The sequence below is a fragment of the Garra rufa genome, chromosome 9 (genome assembly GCF_049309525.1).
Source record: "Garra rufa chromosome 9, GarRuf1.0, whole genome shotgun sequence".
In the NCBI taxonomy this organism is placed as follows: Eukaryota; Metazoa; Chordata; class Actinopteri; order Cypriniformes; family Cyprinidae; genus Garra; species Garra rufa.
This window is the reverse complement of record NC_133369.1, coordinates 12,621,415-12,647,530: the sequence shown is the minus strand read 5'-3', so window position 1 is coordinate 12,647,530 and position 26,116 is coordinate 12,621,415. Positions and strand designations below refer to the sequence as shown.

The 26,116-nt window shown below is 34.3% G+C and overlaps 3 protein-coding genes across 3 annotated transcripts; all 3 read right to left on the bottom strand.

Moving 5' to 3' along the window:
- Positions 1 to 36: 36 nt before the first annotated feature.
- Positions 37 to 11,735, bottom strand: cmtm6 (CKLF-like MARVEL transmembrane domain containing 6). Its single transcript, XM_073847315.1, has 5 exons — positions 11,580 to 11,735; positions 11,155 to 11,293; positions 4,361 to 4,537; positions 1,578 to 1,676; positions 37 to 1,487 (listed from the first exon to the last, which is right to left on the bottom strand). Exons 2-5 carry the CDS (start codon positions 11,278 to 11,280, stop codon positions 1,326 to 1,328), a joined length of 564 nt encoding a protein of 187 aa, XP_073703416.1. The 5' UTR covers positions 11,281 to 11,293; positions 11,580 to 11,735; the 3' UTR covers positions 37 to 1,325.
- Positions 11,736 to 17,419: 5,684 nt separating this feature from the next.
- On the bottom strand, positions 17,420 to 23,022 carry cmtm7 (CKLF-like MARVEL transmembrane domain containing 7). The gene is made up of 5 exons (XM_073847621.1): positions 22,559 to 23,022; positions 19,175 to 19,351; positions 18,980 to 19,078; positions 18,646 to 18,727; positions 17,420 to 17,967 (listed from the first exon to the last, which is right to left on the bottom strand). The coding sequence occupies exons 1-5, from the start codon at positions 22,667 to 22,669 to the stop codon at positions 17,954 to 17,956; spliced, it is 483 nt and encodes a 160-aa protein (XP_073703722.1). The 5' UTR covers positions 22,670 to 23,022; the 3' UTR covers positions 17,420 to 17,953.
- A 1,189-nt stretch (positions 23,023 to 24,211) lies between these two features.
- siglec15l (sialic acid binding Ig-like lectin 15, like) lies at positions 24,212 to 25,990 on the bottom strand. The gene is made up of 6 exons (XM_073847755.1): positions 25,942 to 25,990; positions 25,286 to 25,660; positions 24,729 to 25,076; positions 24,610 to 24,637; positions 24,441 to 24,508; positions 24,212 to 24,339 (listed from the first exon to the last, which is right to left on the bottom strand). The coding sequence occupies exons 1-6, from the start codon at positions 25,988 to 25,990 to the stop codon at positions 24,212 to 24,214; spliced, it is 996 nt and encodes a 331-aa protein (XP_073703856.1).
- Between the last annotated feature and the right edge of the window lie 126 nt (positions 25,991 to 26,116).

Here is a 26,116-nt window from a genome sequence, read left to right as displayed (position 1 = left end):
TCCAAACAAGCCACACATAAAAACAGAAGTCTGATATTCAGAGCCCATGAGCTATTTATTGCTTAACTGGAATGGACAGATGTTTACAAAAACAGTGCTGCATGTTAAATGTTCCATGTGACTTTTTCTAGAAACAATGCTGGTATTCAAACAGACCCACAAGTCTATTCATTTTAAACATCATAAAATCCTTAGCAATAATTAAAACTAACTAGATGATTGATTCATATCTTGAGAAGAATTAATAGTGGCTATTTTCAAGGCATCAACACAATATCAGGATTTAAAATATACACAATGCTTAATTAACAAAGAAAGCAGCAGTCAGTTGTACAGCTCAGGAGGGTGCAAGCGAAGGCAGATTAGTGTCTTGGAAAACTTGCAGTCCGTTCATCTCCGCGGGCATTTAAACAAACGCGTTTGGGCCTACGCACATACCTCCAAATTAAGACAAATATCTGTTTGGAAAAGGTGTTAAACTTCCAACGCTTCATTAGATTAACACACTCACAAAAACATGATCTGGGCTCACATGGAACAAGATAAAGCATGAAAGAAAATATACAACATTTCTAGTTCCACACAATACAAAAATTACACTTCAATAAACAAAAAAAAAAATCTGTGACTGTACACCCCTGACGTTCCTTGCACAGCGAAACATGATAATCACAGGGCCATAACATCTTCATCTTGCTGTCATCACATTCATTTCAACAGCTCACTAAACATCTTTACAGTAAAAATCATTTAAGGACATTTGTGTATACAGTGCAAGTGGTAAAGAAAATATTTCATGATTTTTTTTTTTTTGCCTCTTTTCCAATATTATATTCTTATTCCTATGCCGTAAAAAAATCATTAATGTTCAAACCCTGATTTTTCTCCAAAATATATTATTTTAGGAATGCATATATAACTAAAAACGATCAGGAATGAGTACTTCTTTAAGAAATACAGTGCATCTTTTTGTACTTGTTAATTCATAAGTATAAAATGTCTAAAATTGTGCAGCACATCAGTAAGGAAATGACTTAATTTGTGAAATCATACAAAACTATAATCTGTATGGCCAAAATATTTTGTTTGTTTTATAAAAGATACCCATGTGAGAAATCGCTATGTAGGAATGTTGTCGTGTGAAATTACAGTTTACGCAAAATATAAAAACAATTCAGGCACAATATAAAAGCCAGTTAGCAACTGACTGAAATGGAAACTTCACTTCACTTTTTTGCTTTGGGTAAAAATATTTCTCATGTACAAAAAATTGTCAAAAGGGAAAAAAGCTTTCGAATACAACATTAGACTGCTGGTAAAATGCTTCAGTTTGCAGAGTCAGCTCCATTAGCATTAAGTTTCTCGCTCTCTGGTCTGGGTGCGTGGTCTGTTTGCTGGTTGTTTCTCTTTTGGCAAGGAACACCACGATATTTTATAAACATGCCAAAGTCAATAAAGAAGGCCACAGTGGCCAGGAAGCCAAATGCCTGTAATACAGGAAAGACAGTTAAATGTTAGCCGGTCAGCAGGAGCTATGCTGTCATATCAGATAAAACACAAATCGAGTGTCATCATACCACTGCGCCCTGCTCCAGAGATGTGTTACCATTGCCTGCCGCAAACACAATGCTGGCAAGGAGGAACAGGATTGCCATGGTTATTGTGTATATAAAATCCTATAGAAAAATGAAAAGAAGTTTAAAGGGTTTTGACATATACGAGGTCACTGTGCTATAAAAACATCCTATAAGTTTCAGAACTCAAAACTTTGTTGTTAGTCTAAAAACAGCTTATACTGAAGGCAATCTGCTAAAACGACAGCTTTGGGAATGTTTTACTCTTTGGTGTAATAGTGTAGATAAGCACCGCCTCAGAGAAGAAGATCAACATCACTCTCTGTTTAGCACCAATCCGCGCATTTATTTAATGTTTAAGAGAGAGGTGAATGTGCAGGTCTACACAGAAACCAAATGATAAAGACGGCTCTAAAGACATGGCGCTGTTTAGTGCCATACTGCGGAAATCCAAGTATTAGGAAAGCTTGAGTTAACTTTAATTTTTAATGAAGCCCCAGACCAAGTCTGTAAGAAGTTGGTCTATGATTTACTTCATTTCACTGCAAATTCATTTACAAACAAGGAACAATTCAGCGCAATTTTTTCAAAAAAGACTGGAACTTAAAGGGATAGTTCACCCAAAAATGAAAATTTGATGTTTATCTGCTTACCCCCAGGGCATCCAAGATGTAGGTGACTTTGTTTCTTAAGAACACAAACAGAGGTTAACAACTCAATTGCAGTATGTTAGTCATATAATTGCAGTCAATGGGTCCCACGGCTTTAAGAGTCAAAAAAACATACACAGACAAAACCAAATGAAACCCTGCAGCTCGGGACGATAATTTAAGTCTTAGCACACAAAACAATTGTCTGTACAAGAAATTGAACAGAATTATATAATTTTTTAATTTCTGATCCACCGCAATGTCCAACTGTCCTGAGCATGTTCACAACAGCCGGCGCGTGACGCGTCAACATGCTGTGGCATATATGGTAATTACTTGTGTTTATCCTGATTGTTGCAACCAATTAAAAACTGAAAGATTACGTTTGCTTGTGCGAACTCATCCGGGAGTGTTAACTTTTTACGTGAGCCTTTTTTGAGCCTGATCGACTGAAGTTATGGTTGCTTGCTCTGTGAACGCGCTCAGGACAGTTAGACATTGAAGGGATCAGAGGTAAAAAAAAAAAAAAAGATAAATATTGTTCGGTTTCTTGTACAGACTGATGGTTCCTGTGTTAAGACCTCAATGTATCGTCACAAGCCGCAGGGTTTAATTTGGTTTTGTCTGTGTATGTTTTTTGACTCTCAAAACCGTGGGTCCCATTGACTGCCATTATATGACTGACAGACTGCATCAGTTTAAGTTAAAAACCTTCATTTGTGTTCTACTGAAGAATCAAAATCATCAACATCTTGGATGTCTTGGGGGTAAGCAGATAAAACCTCAAATTTTAATTTTTGGGTGAAATATCCCGTTGAAGACAATGCTGTCGGATCTGACAGTAATGTCACAACACAAATGTGAGTAACTGTTTTCATTATGGGGTATTGCATTGTTTGTTAAACAGATTGTTTGATCTAGTGAGGATCAATCCATCATCCATCTATGAGGAATGTACGCTGTCCAACATACACAACCTTTAGGCAATCATAGCAGTAGGCATTTTCTTCTGAATCACAATCTGCTATGCCTCATTTAAATGGTGTTCTGATGAGGGGGGTTAAAACAGGACAGAAAATAGACTATTACTTCTACATTATGATGATTTTTTTTATGTAAAAACCTTGATAACATTATAAGTGGACATCAGAAAACCGTACCAAAAAATAAGGCATTTCATGACTCTTTTAACTGTAAATTGGATAAAATTGCATCCTCTCGAATAGGTGATTTTGATGTCTGGAGCGTTCATTTATTTTTGTATAAAAAAAACCTACAATTTATTTTTGTTCATAGGATTTTAAACTTTCTAAACAATTTTTAATAAAATATTCCAAAGTTTTTATACTCTTTAAAATTTGCAGATTGTAATATTGTAAAAATTAACAGGAGAGTTCATTCAAAAATTAAAATCCTGTCACCATCACGTCAGTCCAAACCCGTAAGACCTTTGTTTTTCTTCAGAACACAAATTATATATTTTTGATGAAATCTGGGAGCTTACTGACCCTGAATAGACAGCAACGCAACTATCAAGGCCCAGAAAGATAAGGAAGGACATTGTTAAAATAGTCCATGTGACATCAGCGGTTCAATCTTAATTTTATGAAGCTAAGAGGATGCTTTTTGTGCGCAAAGAAAACCAAAATAACAACTGGTGCTGCTGCTCTTAGTTCATCTAATGTATATTCTGGCTCAAATAAGTAAGGGCACAAAAAAAAAAAAATCATCCTTTCTGTCGAAATCTGAAGACATTTTTACGAAGACTGTTTTATGTACAGCGTGTTACTTTCATGAACGCAAGTCATTATTTTTGTTTTCTTTGTGCACAAAAAGTATTCTTATAGCTTCATATTATAGTTGAACTACTGATGTCACATGGACTATTTTAACAATGTTCTTACTACCTTTCTGGGCCTTGAACAAGTCAGTTGTGTTGCTGTCAATGCAGGGTCAGAAAGCTCTTGGAATTCAACAAAAATATCTATATTCATGTTCAGAAAATGTACAAAGATCTTATGGGTTAGGAGAGATATGAAGGTGAGAAATTAACAACAGAATTTAAGTGAACTATTCCTTTAAATAATAATAATAATAATCATGTGGGGTTTTTTTTTGTTGTTTTTATTGACTTACCAGATTAGGCCAGCTGTTAATTCCAACTCTCTGGTGCAATGTTGTGGCCAGGAGGATGAGGAGCAACAGTGTGAAGAGAAAGGCTGTGCAACTGACAAATTCAAAAAAGTAGAGTGGTCCACATTGCGAACAGTTGGACACGACCTCCTCCATCACAAAAGCCACAAATGAAAGGAGCTGAGGGGACACAAATAAAATCCAAGTGCATTAGTTAACCACCAGGTGGCAGTATCATCTTATTTTTCATTTTTACAACTCCATGAATGATGTTTTTTTTCTCTCTCTCTCTCTCTCTCTCTCTTAAGTGACAAAAAACTGTGTTTAACACTTTGTTATGACACGTGCATCCTCAGTCACAGTTTAAACCGGAGAGAAAACCTGGCGTGATGTAAATGCATCAGCATCAGGTAGGGGATTCCCAACTGCGAGAATAAACTATTTACCCAGAGCATTCACGCTGGGAAAACACATGCACACCCAAGCTGACTTTGTGTTTAATTGTGTACATTTCCTTTGAACTAACATCACAAGCATGACTTTCGCAAAGTGATACTCCACATACTGTACTCATGTTTGAGTCATATGTACACTATTAAAAAGGTCTTCCAGTCCAATGGTCAAATTATCACAGTTACATCAATTCCAGGAGGCTTTCCACTCCATTTCCCTTTAACCCTTGTGCATTGTTTCAATTTACAACCTTTCGTTATGTTTCGTGGCTGAAAACAGCCACTACTTTAAACTGCTGTAAAAATGTATCAGATAAATATTTTTTTCAAATTTTTTTGCATAAATCTATTAATCAACCTCAGTCCTGCTCAAAAATACTAAATGTTTAAAAAAAAAATCAGGATTTTAACTCTTTAATTGCCATATTCCTAAATGATGTCACTGATTTTGGAAAAAAAAAAACACAAAATTACTAATTTTCAATATAAAAGGTAATTGTGGCCTGGTTTGTTTTTTACCTTTTTAACAGTCTTGGACATGTGAAAGATTAGTAAGAACATTGGCTTTCATGCATTGTTAGTTTTGGCGCAGCATCAGATTTTCTTTTTTTCTCCCTCATTTATTGTTTGTGGCTGTTTTTGCCCCATTGACTTCCATTATAACCACATTTTTTGATTGCAAAGCCATGACACCATATAATGCTGAATTCTTGATTGTTTGTGGTTTTCCCTGTTGGGAAGGGGTCAAATTTGTAAATTGTACTGTTGATTATCAGTTGGCCCCATTAACCCTTTAGATAGGCCTTTGCAAAAAAAAGCTTAGTTTTACATAGAGTTCTATGGAGTTTAACGGCATATCATAGTGTGCGTGTGTGTATGTGTTTGTGAGCGTGTGTGAGTGTGTGAAAGTGTGTGAAAGTGTATGAGAGTGTGTGTGAGTGTCTGTGAGTGTGAGAGAGACCTCTGTGCACCTTGATACATCTCAGAAAATCAAAAAAAAGCACTTCAGCTCTCAGAACTATATGGTAAACAAATACATAAATATACTTTCTTTATTTTTGTTTTCTCCATGTTGTTCTCAGAGCTGAGGAACTTATTTTGATTTTCTCAGGGGTATCAAGGTGCACAAAGGTCTCTCTCACACTTTCACACACTTTCACTCACTTTCACACACTTTCACACACTCAAACACACTTAGACACACATACACACGCGCACACTATAATATGCCGTTAAACTCCATAGAACTCTATGTAAAACTAAGCTTTTTTTTGCAAAGGCCTATCTAAAGGGTTAATGGGGCCAACTGATAATCAACAGCACAATTTACAAATTTGACCCCTTCCCAACAGGGAAAACCACAAACAATCAAGAATTCAGCATTATATGGTGTCATGGCTTTGCAATCAAAAAATGTGGTTATAATGGAAGTCAATGGGGCAAAAACAGCCACAAACAATAAATGAGGGAGAAAAAAAGAAAATCTGATGCTGCGCCAAAACTAACAATGCATGAAAGCCAATCTTCTTACTAATCTTTCACATGTCCAAGACTGTTAAAAAGGTTAAAAAAAATCCAGGCCACAATTACCTTTTATATTTAAAATTAGTAATCTTGTGTTTTTTTTTTCCCAAATCAGTGACATCATTTAGGAATTTGGCAATTAAAGAGTTAAAATCCTGATTTTTTTTTTAAACATTTAGTATTTTTGAGCAGGACTGAGGTTGATTAATAGATTTATGCAAAAAAAATTGAAAAAATATTTATCTGATACATTTTTACAGCAGTTTAAAGTAGTGGCTGTTTTCAGCCACGAAACATAACGAAAGGGTAGTAAATTTGCCCACAGTGTACTGTTGAGTTTTTGAAAAATTTCAAAGCATTTTCCCAAAATATGTATCAAAATAAGATTAGTCACCAAAAATCATTCCATTTGCTTTAACAGAGAAAAAGTTGTGGCCAAATTAAGACTCAACAGCACCCCTCAGTGGACGAAAACGTCCCTAACAACACATAAGGGTTAATGAACTGAAACTGGCATAAAAATGGGACTGTAACTGATGCAGTCATACTATTAAAGTGACTCAAATACACTATAGAGAGAAGTCCCTCAAAACAACTCACGCCATTGTTTGTTAAAAAAGGTGTTGCGGTGAATATTTCTACAACTTCTCTGTTGTTAACCCCTGGGCTTGGTGATAAAATAATTTCTCTCTTTCGCATAGCTTTAACTAATATGCTTAGAGTTTTAATACAGCTTGAGAATGTAAAATGTGCATTTATAAATCACTACGACAAATTTGAAGAGAGTATAGAAAATAATAATAATAATAAAACCCCTATTTAGGTCCTTCTATCAATCCTTTAACACACAAATAGTATTTGACATTAAACTGGTAAAAAGAGAACAGATTCAGGGCAAAATGGGAAAATCTGTAGTAGTAAGGAGGAAGAGGAAATCACAACAGTGCTGTCATTTACACAAAATAAATTTTTTTATAAGAAGCAACGTCAAAATGACAAAGCCAGACTAGCCCACGCGTCTGAGTCATTATGTCTGTTTCGAGCTTTGACAGTCCTGATGACTAGGAAGGAACAGGGCAGGTTCACATGCAATTGTTATTGTCGCTTAAGCAGCAGAACCTTATCGCTACCGCACAGAATCCATTTGAAATCCTCCATCCAAAAAAGCCGGATGGAACACAGTGGGCTGTTCAACAGAATAAAGACACTGCCCGCTTACCACCCAAAAAGGGGCTTACTTTAGACATTTATGAGTGAAATGACCTAAAATGAAACAAAGCATGTTGAAGTAAAATGGAGAAAATGAAACCATACAGAGCTAATTTCAGACTGAAACCTAAACGCAAAAAGTTTCACTCCTGGAAAACATGCAACTGGTTTACAGGAAAGTGTGAAAATTGATTAGCATTTTGGAATAGACCTTATATCCAAAGCATCACATTTCTTCACACTACAGTACAGTCACTTGACTGCGGTCAGCTATCTCTGCTCTGCTGAATGGACTGTGGGTGGACTGATTTCCTAAACAAAACCCTGAGTAAAACAGCTGTCTTACAAATTCAAGAAAAACAGAAAACAGTTTTATTTAAAAATGGGAACCAGTGGGAATGAATATCAAATCCTTCACTTGTTTTTAAACAAAAAAAAAAAGAAGCTGCAGCTTACACTACCAGTCAAAAGTTTTTGAACAGTCAGATTTTTGATGTTTTTATAAGAAGTCTCTTCTGCTCACCAAGCCTGGTGAAAATAGTAAAAGTTTAGAAATAAATTAATTTTTGCTGAATTTTTAGCATCATTACTTCTATCACATGATCCTTTAAAATCGTTCTAATATTCTGATTTGCTGCTCAAATGTATGTAACAGGGGGCAGCCGTGGCCTAATGGTTAGACAATCAGACTTGTAACCCAAAAGGTTGCAGGTTCGAGTCTCAGGTCCGGCAGGGATTGTAGGTGGGGGGAGTGAATAAACAGCACTCTCTTCACCCTCAATACCACGACTGAGGTGAGTCCCTTGAGCAAGGCACCGAAACCCCAACTGCTCCCCGGGCGCCGCAGCAATGGTTGCCCACTGCTCCGGGTGTGTGTTCACGTGGTGTGTGTGTGTGTGTGTGTGTGTGTGTGTGTGTGTGTCACGGGTGTGTGTGTGTGTGTGTGTGTGTGTGTGTGCGTGTGTGTGCGTGTGTGTGCACTTGGATGGGTTAACCATGGGTCACCATACTTGGCCTCACTTCACTTCCTTTCCTTTCCTTCCTAACAAATGTCTTCATCATCACGTAAAATCAATTTAAACATTCTTGCTAAATAAAAACTATTAACTATTATTTCCTCAAGCTTGACTCCAAGCTTGTGAATGATGTGGTGTATAATGTTAAGCTTTTTATTTCAGATAAACGCTGATCTTTGGATCTTTCTATTCATCAAAGAATCCTGAAAATAAAAAAACTGTTTTAAATAATAATAATAATAATAATAATAATAATAATATGAAGTGTTTCTTGAACAGCAAAATCAGCATATTGGAATGATTTCTGAAGGATCATCTAACAATTTAGCTTTGATCAAAGGAATAAATTACATTTTAAAATATATTTAAACAGAAACCAGTTATATATTAAATAGTACAAATATTTCAAAATTGTACTGTTTTTGCCGTGCTTTGGATCAAATAAAGGCAGACTTGGTGAGCAGAAGAGACTTCTTTAAAAAACATCAAAAATCTTATTGTTCAAAAACTTTTGACTGGTAGTGTATACAGCACAAAAAACAAGTGCTATGGTTTGTGGGCAACAGTTTGATAAAGTGGTTTGGAGGAAGATGAGGAAAGACACTCTTCTCACTGTAGGGCCTCTAAAACCAGCTTTAACACTGCAATCGATCTAGATGAGATTTCATCTGGGAAGTACCAAGGTGTTCCAATATTATTATTATGCTACTGGCTAAGAGGAAAAGGAAATTAAACTAGGGAATTTCAAGGGCATCCAGAAGACACCAGTTCATGAAAAAATCATAATCATTAATAAAAAATAAAAATGAACAACAATATACAGACAGACAATCAAAGTACTGTATACACTTCTTTTATATTGAACTGTATATAATTAAACAGCAAATCTCTGTTCTGTCATCATAATAACTTACTGTTCAATGTCACGAGGAGAACACTTGGGTGCACGGACAAAAAACTCCAGTGGCAATTTCCCCTGAATACACTACAGGAGAAACAACTTGATCAAATCTAATTTCCTGAAAAGCATGAGACCAAGCCCTGGACTCAAAGGGGCATTAACCCAAAGAGTATAATTGTCTTATTGTTGACCTCTATGTGGCAATTACTGGCTAAATTTAATGTGTTCTGAAGCATATGTCCCCGTACTTAAAGATTCTTGCTTTCAGTACGCAATTTCAACGTCATTTAAACTTATTGACTCCCCACAACATACTGTGAAAGTTTAGAATGAGTGGGTAATTGAATTTAGCATCTGCTCTCTAATTGCATTTACAGTTTAAAGACTTTAAAGCCATTTCTTACACCTGATATCATTTAGTTTGTCACATGCAAGCAGACAACGCCCCTTGGTTTTCTCAGCTGTGACCTTGTGAATTCAAACACTTAAAATAAAGTGACAACCAATTAGTGACACCTTGAGAGTTGATGGTAAAGGCTAAAGATCAAGATGCAGAAATGTACAGAGGAGACCTAAAATTTAAGACTGCATTGAAAATCATGGATTTAAAATCTAATTTAGCCCAGAGAATAAAAATTGGATTGAGTGCCATTTCTAGGTCACTCAGCAAATTAAAGCACATAAATATTTCCCATAAATTATAAAGGGCACAAACACGTTGAGCCCATGCCAATATTTGAGATTAAAATGATATTATGTAATGCTTATTGTATGCTATGTAAGTTAAACACCATAAACACGGCAGGAAATTAATGACGCTGAACCTTACATGATAAACCAAGACCTTGATTCATGAGTCTCTTTGCAAAGCACAAGCAATATCTGCTAAACAGCCACTCAAACAGTAGATATGCCAGCACTTATTCTTCAGTAAACCAAGACATGTGCATGTTCTGCTTCATAATTAATGATAAGTCTGTTTGGCACCTATGGAAGACACCAAGGAAATACAGGGAATTTCTAATTTGAATTTAGACAAAGACAAAGAGCATCAACTACTGTACAAAAAGCCCCTTGACCAACAGCCAAGCAGCATATGACTGGAATGCTAAAATGGTTAGAAAATAAGCTTGTCATTATTAAATGCAGACAAGTTCCCATCCCTCACTGGCACTAAATAACTTGTCAAACATAATTTGCATTATCAAGGATGTGTGAGAAATGGCAGTGGATTCATTCAGTAGAATCCTTCATTAGCATGTAACAGAAACCACTATATTCTAATGAACACTTCAAAACATCAACAGTCATATTTTAGTCCAACCTTTTTACTTAATGAATGTCCAGCATTGCTGTTTACTGTTATACAAGTTTAGGGAAACTCACACACTTTTCTAATAATGTTAGCTTAACTTGAATTGTGTTTTGAACTCTATAAACCGGACTAACCACTTAGTCACTCTCCTGACCTCTTATCCAAACCGTGTCCCAATGTACTTTAAAGAGTGTAAAAAAGTTGCTAAGTGTTTTACATTACTATATAGGAACGTGCAAACACATAGCTGCTATAAAAGCTCATTTAAATACTGTATTGGATTGAGATCTCGTATAAATTAGGATCACAGTACATGTAAACATGTGGTCAAATGTGTGTCCATTTGTGTTTTTTAGACAAACATGAAACATGCTGCTTACCACTTCAACCACTTTTATACCGAATCTACTTCTCTCCAAATTCTCTGATGGCACGACGAACCATTTTCTGAATTTGGGCTCCTGCGCTGTTGTTGTGGTGTTGTACACCGTTTCTGGGGCGGCCATGCTGTAGTTAAACCTGACAACGAGAAGTATATTAAACAGTTTAGCGATAAAAACATGTGTGTGCGTGTTTATAAATCAGCAAAGATAAATATATGTGACACTGCAAAGGAAACAAAGTAACGACGCGTCGATAGCTGGTGTTCAAGCTGAGGAAAAGCGAAAGTAAAGCAGTCAAAGTCAAGTCTAACTAAGCTAACAGAAATTATCAACACAGAACGATCGATATAAAGAAGCTGAAATAAACAATACAACTGAATATGTGTGATAACAACATTGATAAATATTATAAAGTAAAATACCTCGGATGGTTGTTTTAATGTGCTCTGTTTATTCCGTTCACGCGTCCTTTGTGTAGCAAACTTGTGTTCGACTTCCGCACTCCCTCCGTTTTCTTTATTGAGGAAGGACCGGAGGTTACCGAAGTCTGTGACTCTTCACAACAGAAGGGCGTTATGGGGATTTTTGTTTCTGAGATCTTTACCTCCCAGTAGTTGTAACAGATTTCAACTCTGTTTTTGGTCTCTGTAACCGTCTTGTAAACGTTTTTGACATGCGCGCTTAAATTTGTTTGCTACTTCAGCCTTTCTTTTATGTAGATTGTAGTGCTTTGATTCATAATAAAATATTAATTATGTCGTTTAAAATTATGTTGATCTAAACAAAGAGTGAAATGATCGCAATTTTATTATGAAAAAAAAAATTAAATAACTACTTCAGTTGCAGCCATTTCCCACCACATCCAATCATTTTTGCCTAGTAAGGTTTTCTATAACTTAGTGTAAGCTACAGTACATACTTACCTGAGACAATAGTAAATAGAGATGAGCATGCATGAGAATAAAACGACGAAATAAAAAAAAACTAATTAGAGCTGGGCAACGATTAATCGCATCCAAAATAAAAGTTTGTGTGTAGGCTACACAATATATTTGTGTGTGTGTGTGTATATAATACACACACATGCATGTACATATTTAAGGAATATGTGTTATGTTTATATATTCAATATATTTATATATAATATAAATTATATAAATATATATATATATATATATATATGTAAATACATAAAATATAAACTGCATGTGTGTATTTATATATACATAAATTAATAAATATTCACAATATCCAAAACATTTTTGGATTAAATTAATCACAATTAATCGTTGCCCAGCACTATATATACACACACACACACACACACACACACACACACACACACACACACACACACACACACACACACACACACACAAACATGCATGTACATATTTAAGGACAATGTGTTATGTTTATATATTAAATATATGTATATATAATATAAATTATATATATATATATATATATATATATATATATATATATATATATATATATACATTTTATGTGTGTGTGTGTGTGTGTGTGTATATATATATATATATATATATACATGTAAATACATAAAATATAAATTGCATTATGTCTTTATATATACATAAATTAATAAATATTTAAAACTTTTATTCTGGATGCAATTTTTATTTATTACTGTTATTTTTTTTTTCTGTTAAGCATTTCCAATCAAGCTGTAATTTTGTCAAATTATTTAAATTATTTGTGTGAGAATATTATTTATTTGTACTGAGGATGCATATAATGCTATGAAACCGGCCTTTTTTTTACTGTTAAGCATTTCCAATCAAGCTGTAATTTTGTCACATTATTTAAATTATTTGTGTGAGAATATTATTTATTTGTTTGTACTGAGGATGCATAAAATGCAATGAAACCAGCCTTTGAAAAACAAAAAATTCTTACATATTCACATGATGCATGTGATCTTTCTTGTGATTTTCTGGCAATAATGAAGATTTTACTTAGAAAATGCTTGGCATGGCAGTTTAGAAGATGAGCAGCTAGGGGCAAAAACAACCTAAAATGAGAAAACATGTGCTTTTAATTCCCATCTTTAACAAAGGCTGTTTATACTCTGGGTCTTTATGAATCCATCAGTTTTCTCTCCTCTTTAATGAATTTGATTATATCCCTGTGTGGGTCATAACCTTTCTGTACAATGAAATAAACTGTTGTAAAGACAGATGTGAACTGACTAGTGTTTGAATCCTCCTACATTTCATACTCAAGTTCATTTTTCAAAATAAATGATAAACGCTCCAAAGAGCAATGAACTTTATTGTTAGCTATGCGTAGGCCTGATTTTCAGATGAACTTGGATACACATAAACTACACTTTGCCAGAATCCAAGAACATGAACTCTATATATCATTCTATTACAAACTTACAGCTAGAGTTGATCCTGTGAAAAAGACAGTAGGATTTAAGTGTTTTCATGCATTGTGTGTCTCAGCACACACACACACACACACACACACACACACACACACACACACACACACACACACACACACACACACACAATGCACATACTCTCTAAAACAATTTATTATGCAATTTTTTTTTTCTATTTTTCAGTTGTTCTTTTACATCTCTGATTGCATTATTTGTTATACAAACTTTGTCACTAAATAAGTTTTAAAAAGTTAAATCTAGCTGATTACACACTTAGCGTTTTGTTATTCTGCATGCTGGAGAAGTGTGTCCACTGGGGTTTATGTTTTAAGATGATCAAACACTGCTGTTTGCCAGTCAGTAAGCAGGACAGACTTTATAGTAAAGACTAAAACATTAGTATGAGTGGGCAAATCCATTTACAAATGAATCCTACTAAACACTTCCTACCAGGGCACTCACAAAAAAAAAAAAAAATAGAGATTCCGGTTAGATCAACTGGGACCTGATTTCGAAATCCTCCTTTTTTATGCAATTACTACACGAGCACATGAAGGCATTTATAGGAATACAGCGCCACCTTCAGAGGTCGCCACCAGAGGTCAGGCATTTCCAGGTGAACTGTTGGCACATTTATAATCATAGTTTCACTTACTTATAGGGATAGTTCACCCAAAAATGAAAAATCTGTCATTAATTACTCACCCTCATCTCGTTCCAAACCTTTAAGACCTTCGTTCATTTTCGGAACAGAAATTAAGATATTTTTGATGAAATCCGAGAGCTCTTTGACCCTCCATAGACAGCAAGGGACCTATACGTTCAAGGTCCAGAAAGGTATCAAGAACATAGTCAAAACAGTCTATTTCTGGACCTTGAACGTGGTAGGACCCTTGCTGTCTACGGATTTCTTGAAAAATAAGTTAATTTGTGTTTCGAAGACAAACAAAGGTCTCATGGGTTTGGAATGACATGAGGGTGTCATTTTTGGGTGAACTATCCCTTTAAGTTGCTCTAAGTTTTGTGCTATTTAAAAATAATTTAAAATAGACATGAATCCTTAAAGGACCTTTAAACGTGAACACTTTAAACTTCCCAAATTACTTGCAATATATATTAATTAGTCCCCCATAAGTAATTATTTTGTTTGTCTATATAATCTTTCAGTGTATGCTACTTGCTTTGATTCATTGTGGATACGTTTAACAATGATGAAAAAGTCACGGAAGCATTATTTTAGTTATTTTAGTATTTATATTTACTTTGCATTTGAATTACATTTTATTTCACTTTAACTTTTCACTTTCATTGTAGTTAAAGCTTTAAAGCTTTAGTCATTTTGTGGTGTGTTTTAGACATTTTTATTGTTGTTGTTGTTTGATCCGCTTATACAGTTTTTATTAATTTATATATATATATATATATATATATATATATATATGTATACACTGTAAAAAGTTTTCACCAGTTTCAAGTTAAAAACTTAAGTTTAGCAGCAGCCTTAAAATGTTAAGTTGACTTAACATGTAAGTCATTTCAACTTACAAGTTAAATCAACTCATTTTTATTGTAGTAAGTTAAAATGACTTGTAGTTTTAAGCTGATTTAACTTAAAATTTTAAGGCAGCTGCTGAACTTAGGTTTTTAAGTTGAATCTGGTGAAAACTTTTTACAGTATATATACAGTATATATATATATATATATATATATATATATATATATATACATGTGTGTGTGTGTGTGTGTGTGTATGTATATATATATATATATATATATATATATATATATATATATATATATATATATATATATATTCGTTTTAGTTAATTAGATTTAGTTATTTTAGTTTAAAGTTAAATTAAATGAAAACGAGAAACGACAGCTTCAACTGCAGCTGGAATAAAATAAGTTTAAGTGCTTTTAAGTATTATTATTTTATTTAGTTTAACTTAACGTAACTTAATCGTTTATAGTAAGTATAGTAAGTATTTTTAGTTTTGTTAATGATAACCCTGGGCTGAAGACTGCAACAGACCACAAGAGGGCAGACTACGTTCATTTTAACAAACAGCCACGTTAGAATCCACAAGTGCTGTATAAAATCTCGTATTTAATTCAACGACATCAAGTTTATCAAGTTTAGTATGCATTAGATCACACCAGAAATATCAGATCCAGCACCGGACGCCAAACCCGGTCAGAAAATATTCGTTTTGTCTGGTACCACAACAATAGTCAGCAAATGTGTCTAAAACCCAAAGTCTGTTAACTGGATATGTTGTCTGGTAGCCAAACCCAACAAGTGTTATTAAACTACAAACCGTAGCAATGGAAAATTACTACTTCACGGTTAACAACAACATTTGAAAACATTGCAATGAAGACATTCTCTTATCATGAAGACATCCCTTGAAAGCACACATTGATAAGAACAATAAATGATTAATCAGTGAGTAAATAAATGAAATTAGTATATAAATGGCTATAATGAAATGTATGGTTGCTCTCTTGGAGCAAAACACAGTTTGCATCTTCATGTTTCTCCACACTGACACTGACACCAAACCGCTTTTGTGGGCCAAGTAGTGGTTGTGTTTTTCACCATTACACTTCTGAAAAGCATGACCCACAACTGAGAAATGTAGAACATTTCTTCCTCTATTGCATCCGAACCATTTCCCTCTTTTTCCTGTGTTTGGGCATTTCAGTACTAGCCAATGGTATAGAGGTTTTTTCATTGGGTTTGCTGTACTCTAAACAGAGCCTTAAGGAGGGGTTCAAATGTGCATGAGTCATGTTTCCAAATTAGCTGGAATTCCAGGATGGAATCTCTCTTGTACGGCAGCTCCCTCCATTTCACTCCTGCTATATTTTCCATAAATAATGGCTTCATTCATCCCCAAGGAATTTATTTCCCTGTCACATTACAGTAAAATTACAACAACCCATAAGTAATGCAGCACATGTCATTGTATTTCCTTCTTTCTCTTTCATAGGCACTTCCCCTTATAGAGGTTAGGGGTTTCCTGTAGTTCCTGTAGCCCAACAACAACCACTTGCTGTAACGGTAAGTAATAAGCATGATATGTGAGTCACTCTGTTACGTAGTTCTGCAAGATGTCTCAAACATTTCAATTTGATTAATAAACCCTATCATTTTGCTAGATTAAAGTAAATCTGACTTAACAGTAATAGGATGATGCACAAAAACTTGTCTAGGGCATATTTCATCCGAAAACCAAAGGAAACAATGATATAAAGGACATTAGGCCTGTTTTAGGACCATTAAGAGTTATAACATCATTTTAATATCACTTTGCCCTATAATTCTCATCACTGTAATGTACCCCGACACTCTTTTTTGTAATGCATTTGTTTTTAAATCAGCTAAAGACAATACAACAAACATTATTATGTCTTAACAAGTATAAATACTTCAATTACTTAAATACAATCCAATTAAAATTTTTGCATTATGTTTATGAGAATTGGGGAGGAAAAATGTGCCTGTCATAAAAATTATGCAATTGCAATGGTAAAAAAATCTTAAAGGGATAGTCCACCCAAAAACTTAAATTCTGTTATAATTTCTTAACCTTCCTGTCATTTCAAACCTGCTTTAATTTTGTAACACAAAATAATATATTTTGAAGAATGTTGGTAACATTTCCGGTTCCCATTGACTTTCACTATATGGTCAAAAAAATATAATGGAAGTCAATGGAAACCAAAGCTGTTTCTTCAAAATATCCTCTTTTGTGTTCCACAGAAGAAAGTCATACAAGTTTGAAATGACATGACTTCTGATTATGAATCAATGAAGAAGCGACAAAATATACACAACGTTTGGAGGCTTTTTCTTTTTATCACAGTGTATAAAACAATGGGACTTGCATTTAGAAAGCCAAAAATACATTCTTCAAACATTACAGTTGCATTGCATATCATAAAATCATATATAGAGATACTGTGAAAAGCTAAAAATACACTTCAACTCTTGTAATAATAGCAATAATAATACTGTAGGTCAGCATCAATCCTTCATGAACACCTCATTTCAGCCAAAATATTCTTTGATCACAGACACGGAATCAAATCCGGGTCACACGATATACTGTCAAATAAATACTGTAAACACTTTCATGAATGAATGGCCCCTTTTAGTTGATAAATATACTTCACTCTTAAAATAAACCATTCTTACTATCATCCGATTAAGTTCACTGAGCCACTAAAGTTTTGATGAGGAAATCCACTCTTTAAGCTTACAGCATCTTCAAAAACAACCAAAAGTGTCTCTTTATGTCTTTAAATACTCATCATTTGTCCAGAACAAACTGAGAATTTTTCTTGCTACTTGCAGCTGATCTTCCATCCAGTTACACTGCAGCACCTTCAAGAGAGAATTAGCAGGAAAATATACAATGAAATTCAACAGGTGTATTTTGTAAAAACAATAGTTCACCCTAGTTCATATTTGCTAAAAATGTAATCACCCTCAGGCCTCCCAAGATGTAGATGAGTTTGTTTCTTCATCAGAACAGATTTGGAGAATTTAGCATATCATTTGCTCACCAATGAATCCTCTGCAGTGAATGGGTGCTGTTAGAAACAACTCTCAGTCTTGTGAAGTGAAAAACTGGGTATTTATAATAAACAAATGTTTTTAATGTCAAACCCTTAATTCCAGGCAGCTAAAATATAAATACATAATTCCAAAACAAATTTCTCCAGTGAAAAAGTAAATCAGTAGAGAAATATGCAAATATCAAACACTGTTTAGAGTGAAAACAGAGTCCAAACAGCTCTAAACATTTATGTTGGTGGATTTTCACTGGACTGAAGTGGTGTGCATTACTTGTGGATTATTGTGATGTTTTTATCAGCTGTTTGGACTCTCATTCTGACGGCACCCATTCACTGCAGATGATCCATTGGTGAGCAAGTGATGTAAAACATTTGTCCAAATCTATTCCGATAAACAAATAAACTCATCTGTATCTTGGATGGCCTGAGGGTAGATTTTCAGCAAATTTTTAAACGTACATGACTATAACAAGATCAAACTCACCAGTAGGTTGAGAGCCACATGTGACCTTATAAGAAGTCCATATGCTGATTGCAATAAGAAAAGTAGCTATAAAGCCAAACACCTGTATTTATGTAAAAACAGACATTAGAAACATGCCAACAATATTTTATAATCATACAAAAAGTCATTTGTTTTGATGCCTAAAAGACCTGTATAAGAATTGCACATGCACTGCCCAATAGCAGAGTGTAATGCAACAGTAACGACTCGAATTTCCTGCTTTCTCGTCCCTACAGAAAAAAAAGCTTTGTGCATTTCCCTGGCCAGTTAGCAGCATGTACTGCACATAATGAAAGCATAAAAAGGCACTTACAGATCCCGCGATTAAAGCCGAGATCCCATAACTCTTCACGGCTGCAACTATAGAGGCAATAAAGACCAGGATTCCTCCCACAGCATAATGTAAAAACTCCTGCGAAAGTAATAAAGAGCCAATTTGAAATTATTACAAATGTCATGATCTTATGTGAGAAGATGCGTAAGTGAAACGCAAACTCTGTCGACTTACCGTCAATGTCCAGTTGATGCATGTGATTTTGCTTTGAAGTCGAAACAAATACATGAGGAAGAAGATTAAGAAGACGATGAGAAACCATGCAGTGACCACCTCAAAGTAGCGGAAGGCAGAGTAGTCGCTCCGCCGTTGCTCACAGTACACACAAAGGAAAGCAATCAGGAGGACCACCTGCAAAATTAGAGGCAGTAGATTTAGTTTTAAAATCCTTTGTGTGCTACTTTAACACTTAGAACTAAGTTGCAATGCTTTTGCTCAGTAAAACCTTGGATTAACTTAAGATTTCAACTAGAAAATACAACTCATTAAATAAACCAAGTCCTTGGACGAGCAGTAAAGAGTAAAGTTACTTTTTGTAGAAATATTAGAACTTATGACAAGTTTAAATGCTGTTAAATATAGTGCATTAACGCAGGCGATTCATTTTTTTTAACAGCGTTAAACATATTTAATGCAGGGGTGGGGCTAGGGTTGGCCACCTCACTCACAATTGATGCCTCTGTCCCTTTTTTCTTTACAAAAAGTGTGTTTATTTAGTCGCGGAACGTCTTTATGACCACGTTAAACGGGAGACTTTTCAGACACAGACTCCAACTTCACTTCTGCGCCAGACGCTAGTCAAACAAGTGGTACAGGTGATGAGGGCGCTTCAGTAGAACAACAGCAAACTGTGGTCAGATGAGATGTTGTCAGGTGATATGTTAGTAAAAATGAATTTTCCTGTCTTGGCAGCCATTATACTGCACACACACAAGCTTAAGTTGCAAGCACAAATGCCACAGCGAGGTTAGAGCCTGTATCATTTCATAAATAAAAGCACAAATTAAACTATAAGCATGCGTTACAGAACCGCGTCATGTTCAGCACGGCAGCTCTTAAAGTAATAGCAGCCAAATCAGCTAAAAACCCAGCTGCTGGGATGTCAATTAATCAAAGAACAAAAGTAAAAAGAAGTTATCAATAACTTTTGTAGCTTATTCATCTATATTTAAATTTAGTATTTCGTGTTTGATAACTTTACTCAATTTCTGTATATTTCCTATTTGCTGAATGAAACAGGTAAATAGTGGGTTTATGTGAAGATTGTTCACTTAAATTAGATGTTATTTCTAATAAATGTCTAATAAATGTTACAAGCGATAGCTCTTAATTATACTGCAATGATGAATGGATATAGTCAATGGTTAAATTTCCAATTTCCAAAAGACATCAGTAATATTGGTATCAGTGATACTCACCTTCAGTCATAAAAATATTTTACAAATATTAAAAATATACTGTCTTTATGTTATTTCTACATTAATTTGAAGATAAAATGTTAAATTATAACAATATAAAAGTATACTTATAAATTTTAATGTTAGGTGGGATTAATCTGCAATTAATTTCAGAAAAAATGTGATTAATTAGCTATTATTTTTAATCGATTGACAGCACTAGTTTAATTATTTTTTTTTATGTTTCTGATTTTTTAAGTGTCTGATTTTTAATCATTTTTATTTATTATTTTATATATATATATATATATATATATATATATATTACATATTTAGTTTAGATGAAAAATATTTTTTAATAATTTACCTAACCCCAACCTAACAATAAAAAATATATATGCATGATAAATATTTTTAATAAAATAGTCAAAACAATAATATTACTCTAATATTACTATTTTAAGTTTTGCAATCATATTTGTTTTGGGCTAAATTACTGCTAGAGTTTAAATATGATTAATTTTCTATTTCAAAAGGGATAATTCACCCAAAAATAAAAATTACACCATGTTTTATATGACTTTCTTCTTTTAGACGAATACAATCAAAGTTATATTTAAAAAATGTCCTGATAATGGCAGTGAATGGGTGTAAAATAAAATGCATCCATCAATCATGCACTTTGTATTGCTTCAAAATTTCAACACCCATTCACTGCCATTATAAAGCTTGGAATAGCCAGAACATTTTTTTTATATAACTTCTCTTGCATTTGTCTGAAAGAAGAAAGTACATCTAGGATGGCTTGAGGGTGAGTAAATCATGGGGTAATTTTAATTTTTGGGTGAACTATCCCTTTATTACGAATTGCCGTTGCATAGAAGTGTTAAATAATATATGCAAATACTACAAAAACTGTGTTTACTTTGAACACTGGTGTTTCCTGTTAAACCAATTAAACAGAGAAGTGTGAATGGTGAAAAAAAAAATCTGGTGAATGTATGTGTATGTAGTCTTTGGTTTTGGTGGGTTTTGTGTTGAGCCCTCTTTTTGGCCACAGAGGCCTCACATGTTGCAGTGCAAATCTCTCTAAATCTCTCTCATCACTGCAACCATTTTAGCAACCGGCTGTTCCTGAGCATCCGGGGTGTGTGAGTCTTAACAAATTATCATTGCCTGTCATCACCTTCTACACACTCACACCAACACACACACCTTAAACCACACTCTGAATCCCAAAACACCAGTGTTATTCAAGTGGTTAATAAAGACAGCATTTCATTTATTTCTCCCTCCTGTTGCAGTGCCAAGGTTCAGTGATGATGTGACATGGTAATGTTTTGGTACTGAATGATTACCATATTTACATACCATGGTATTTAATCCAAAATACTTATAATTGCATTATTGCAAATTTATATCCTTTAAAAAATATAAAACCAACAGTCCAAAAACATTTTAATAGTATGACAAATGTACAAATAAATAAATGGCAAAATAACTTTTTAAGCTTAAAATATGAGGCATTTCCCTCTAAGGGTTGCACAAAAGGTTGAGTAATTTATGTAAAAAAAAAAAAAAAAAAAAAAAAACAGTTCCTGTGCAATCTTTTGTTTCCTGTTTAACTGATAAAGTAGATAAGTCTAATTGTGATTACACACCATGGTACTGAATGATTATTATATCATTTACTTATACCAGCATTGTTTATAGTCATGGTACTTTTGGGGATTTGGGATCAGATTTCTCTCCTAAAGAATAACATAGTACGGTCCAAAAACATTATAATAATAACATAATACATATTATATATTTTTAAAACTGCCATCATTCTATAATATCATGGTAAAGCACGTTTGAGCATTTTTATTAGTGAAAATAACTTCTCAGAAATGTTACACCAACTTTTCCCCAAAAGATATACATTTCAACTGCTGCTGTAAATAAATGGACTGATTTTTGTATCGTCCATTGTTAGTGTTAAAGCAAATGTGTTCATGGAAAGTTAGTGAGTGAAGAGTTCCGTTAGTCGGTCAGTGAACCAGTGTGGTGTAAAAAGAAGTCAGCTACCATCTATCTTTTCTACATTAAAGATTAATTTATATGCATTCCTCTACGTTAACTTCACAATAAACGTGATAAAGGTTTAACTTTCTCTTACCACTTGGGCGATTTTTAGTAATCCCTGAAATGAACGCGCATAACCGATGTTGCAAAATCTTCCATCCGAGTTGGACGTTGTTGTTGTGGTAGTAACGACAGTATGAGACATTCTGATATATTTAACTAATATGTGAGGAAATTTTCAAAAAATAAGATGAGATTTATTTAAAGCTGCTCACATCGAACCAATAGTTGAGTCGAGAGAAGCGTCAACTGCAACAGGGTGTGACCAAAGACAAACACGTTTCCATGGGCTATAAAAAAGCTTGGTCCACACGAGGGCGTGTAGAAGCTCAAAGAACGTTTTGAAAACATTTGTACACCGACATATGTTATTTTTTAAACATATTAACTATAATAACATCTGAAAATACATAGGAAAATACACCTTACGAATTTAAAATAAAATAATTTTTAACAATTATCATACGGTATTCAAAAACAAATGTGATTGGTCCATCTGGATCAGCGCCTAGAAAAGAAACACATACCACGTGATAAGATGTATTGCCGTGCCGTTTCAAGGGACTGCCCTTCTACTCACTTACTAATGTTTCTATGGGTGTGACACTACAAGATGAGTGACCAAATCAGCAACTGTATCGTAAAATGTTTATTTAAAATGTTTGGCTGTTTATATATTTGTGGTCTAGATTGTTTAACAGTTTTACTGAAGTGAAAAATCAAAGAACATAACATAAAATGGGTTACATTCTTTCTGAATGAGTACTTTCCACCAGAAGCAGAAGGCTGTTAAAACAGGCAAAACCAATCACTGAATATGCCTACATACACGTACACACAGCTATACATAGACTATACCATTTCCCTTCAAACTACAGTTATTTGGAGGTTTAAAGGTAGAACATTCGTTAGAAAAAAACTGCAATACTTACCATAATATTTTTCTGGATCAACTGCTTCCTCACACACATAGACGTAAAAAAGAAAAGAAAAAAGACAAATGTTTTAATGTAATCTGTAGGCCTACTTTTATGCACATATACTAGGCCTACTAGTTGTTTCTTCGTTAATCATTTTTATTTCCCTTTTAAAGGATTAGTTCACGTACAGAATAAAAATGTATGTCATCCGTGATGTTCATGTCTTTCTTTAATCGAAAAGAAATGAAAATTAAAAGAAGGAACATTCCAGAATTTTTCTCCATATAGTGAACTTCAATGGCATACAGATTGAAGGTCCAAGTTGCAGTTTCAATGCAGCTTCAAAGGGCTCTACACGATCCCAGCCGAAAATAAGGGTCTTATCTAGTGAAACGATTAGTCATTTTCTAAAAAAAACATTTATATACTTTTTAACCACAAATGTTCACCAGCGTTTACAAAGCAAACGTGCAAAGAAAGTCAAACGCCCTTAGCGAAAAAGAAAATGAAAGTTTTTTTTTTTCTTGCCATACCCTACTTTTTTAAACTAGAATACACAAGCATTTGTAGAGCATCTGTGGTTAAAAAGAAAGTGAGTAAATTATCAGGAAATTTTTATTCTGAAAGCGAACTAATCTTTTAAGGTCTACTGATACCATAAGTTGGTTCATCAAAACCTATGAAAATATATACATACACATAGAGGTCAACTTAACTGACCCTTGAATAAAAATTATCAAGTTAAACACAATAGTCACCTTCACCTTTCACTTTTCATCAATGTCCGGCGGGGGTCCTGTGGGCCGATTATTTGGGGCCCTGGAAAACATTTCCACCTTTCTCTCCTCTCTCAGTGCCCCTGTTGAGTACACATCTCCTTGTCTAGTTTCACAACCTAAAAAGATTAATTTACGTGTATTAGTACAATGCAACTCTACTATAATGGACAATAATATAGGTTTTAATAATCATCATACTCACCAACTGAACAATTACCTATATTGGCATAAACAGCCTCATTAGTTTGATATATAGAGGTTTCAGCACTCTGTGCACCTATATGACTGAAAATGAAAACAGTTATTGAAATTCAAATAGGCCTAATTTATAATGAAGAAGCCAATTTTGCTATTGGCTAGTTTAAATGAATGACATGCAGTTTTACCGTAGCATAGCTTTCTGTGCACTTCGTTCTTTTTGGGGAAATAATAAAACAGCATATCAGAATTTGCACACATCAATTTATAATTTCAAAAATGCACAAAAAAATAATTAGGTACTTACTTCTTCTCATTATTTCAACTAAAATTAATGCTCCAAGCCCAAGCGACAGCAACCACCCCAGAATGGTAGTTGTCACCAAAAGACCAAACCAATTTGGATGGTTTGGTGGAACTGTTTTCTGATCCTGGCCCAATGTGTTCACAGCTTGGCAAGTGTACACGTCCTGGTCAGAGACTAGAACTGAGCTGATGACTATGTAGTTGCAGCTGGAAATTTCGTTTGGAACATTTTCTAGCGGTCCAGATGAGGAGGTCCATTTTATTTGTGGAACTGGTTTCCCTTGGGCAATGCATTTCAACATACCCTGAATCTGTAAATCCAGGGATAGGCTGAGGATTTGTGCCGGAGCTACAGTTGACAATCACAAAAAAAAAATATATATATATCTGTAATTTCATGCATACAATGCAGGGGTCTCAAAAAATATTTAGACACTTAAAATCTATGCTTGAGAATGGATAAATGATGACAGAATTTAAATTTTTGGGTGAACTATCCCTTTAAAAGCATCCAAATACTTTTTGTATGCGGTGTAAATAATGCGGTGTAAATCTTACCACTGATATTAAGCGTTGTGTGTTTATTGAATGTATCATAATCCAGCTCCACCCTGCAGGTGTACCGTGAGTCATCAGTAAACTGTAAATTATTGATCCTTAAGGAAATGTCTCCTTTCCTGGCGTTACCTTGAAGAGAGGTTCGCACTGATGAACTTTGATCAAAGCAGTTATCGTCTTGTCCATTTGTCTGGTTGTGAAGTTTGCACTGAAAAATGGGTTCATGATTGTTGCCCTGTATCCATTTAACAATGATGTCGCCAGTGTAAATATTTTGTTTTGGGTGTGTGAAGACACAGGGGAGAATCACATTTTGTCCCAATGTGCCATTGACCTGATTCTGTACTTTCATGGTCCACTGTAAACATGTTAGGCCTGCGGACGAGAACAGAACAATTACATATAGTTATTATAAGATAGCCTAAAAATTCTAAATCTGGAGTTAATCATAGTTTTTAGTGCATATGTTTCCTGTTTACATTTATTGCTTTCATTTTAATTATTTCTTACACTATAAAAATAAAAAGATACAAAGCTTTGCAATTCCTTAAAGCTAGACCAGTTCTCTAAGACGCTGCCTGTATGAAATCGGAAGAACTGGAAGTATAAAAATTAGTAACATTCTTGATTTCAAAATGTAAAAAATCATATATTACCTTTGAGAATACAAATAAAAGAAAGCAAACCAAACACAAACTCCTGCATCCTCAGAGAGAACATTGTGGGATCTCACAGACAGAAGATTTAAAATGAAGGTGTCGTGACTAAACAAGATGATAAGTAATGACTAAAAGAAGGAACTGTCTACTTACGTTTTCAAAGTACACTTTT

Excerpts from the sequence above, each read along its gene's own strand:
- cmtm6 (XM_073847315.1), bottom strand. The coding sequence starts at position 11,280 with ATGGCCGCCCCAGAAACGGTGTACAACACCACAACAACAGCGCAGGAG. Across the intron at positions 4,538-11,154 it reads GTATAAAAGTGGTTGAAGTG|CTCCTTTCATTTGTGGCTTT; the intron begins GTAAGCAGCATG and ends GTGTCCCCTCAG. Across the intron at positions 1,677-4,360 it reads TTAACAGCTGGCCTAATCTG|GATTTTATATACACAATAAC; the intron begins GTAAGTCAATAA and ends ATTTTTCTATAG.
- cmtm7 (XM_073847621.1), bottom strand. The coding sequence starts at position 22,669 with ATGTCTCATACTGTCGTTACTACCACAACAACAACGTCCAACTCGGAT. Across the intron at positions 19,352-22,558 it reads TACTAAAAATCGCCCAAGTG|GTGGTCCTCCTGATTGCTTT; the intron begins GTAAGAGAAAGT and ends CTAATTTTGCAG. Across the intron at positions 19,079-19,174 it reads GCATCAACTGGACATTGACG|GAGTTTTTACATTATGCTGT; the intron begins GTAAGTCGACAG and ends TTACTTTCGCAG.
- siglec15l (XM_073847755.1), bottom strand. The coding sequence starts at position 25,990 with ATGCAGGAGTTTGTGTTTGGTTTGCTTTCTTTTATTTGTATTCTCAAA. Across the intron at positions 25,077-25,285 it reads CACAACGCTTAATATCAGTG|CTCCGGCACAAATCCTCAGC; the intron begins GTAAGATTTACA and ends TGTCAACTGTAG. Across the intron at positions 24,638-24,728 it reads AGTTGAAATAATGAGAAGAA|AACGAAGTGCACAGAAAGCT; the intron begins GTAAGTACCTAA and ends TTCCCCAAAAAG.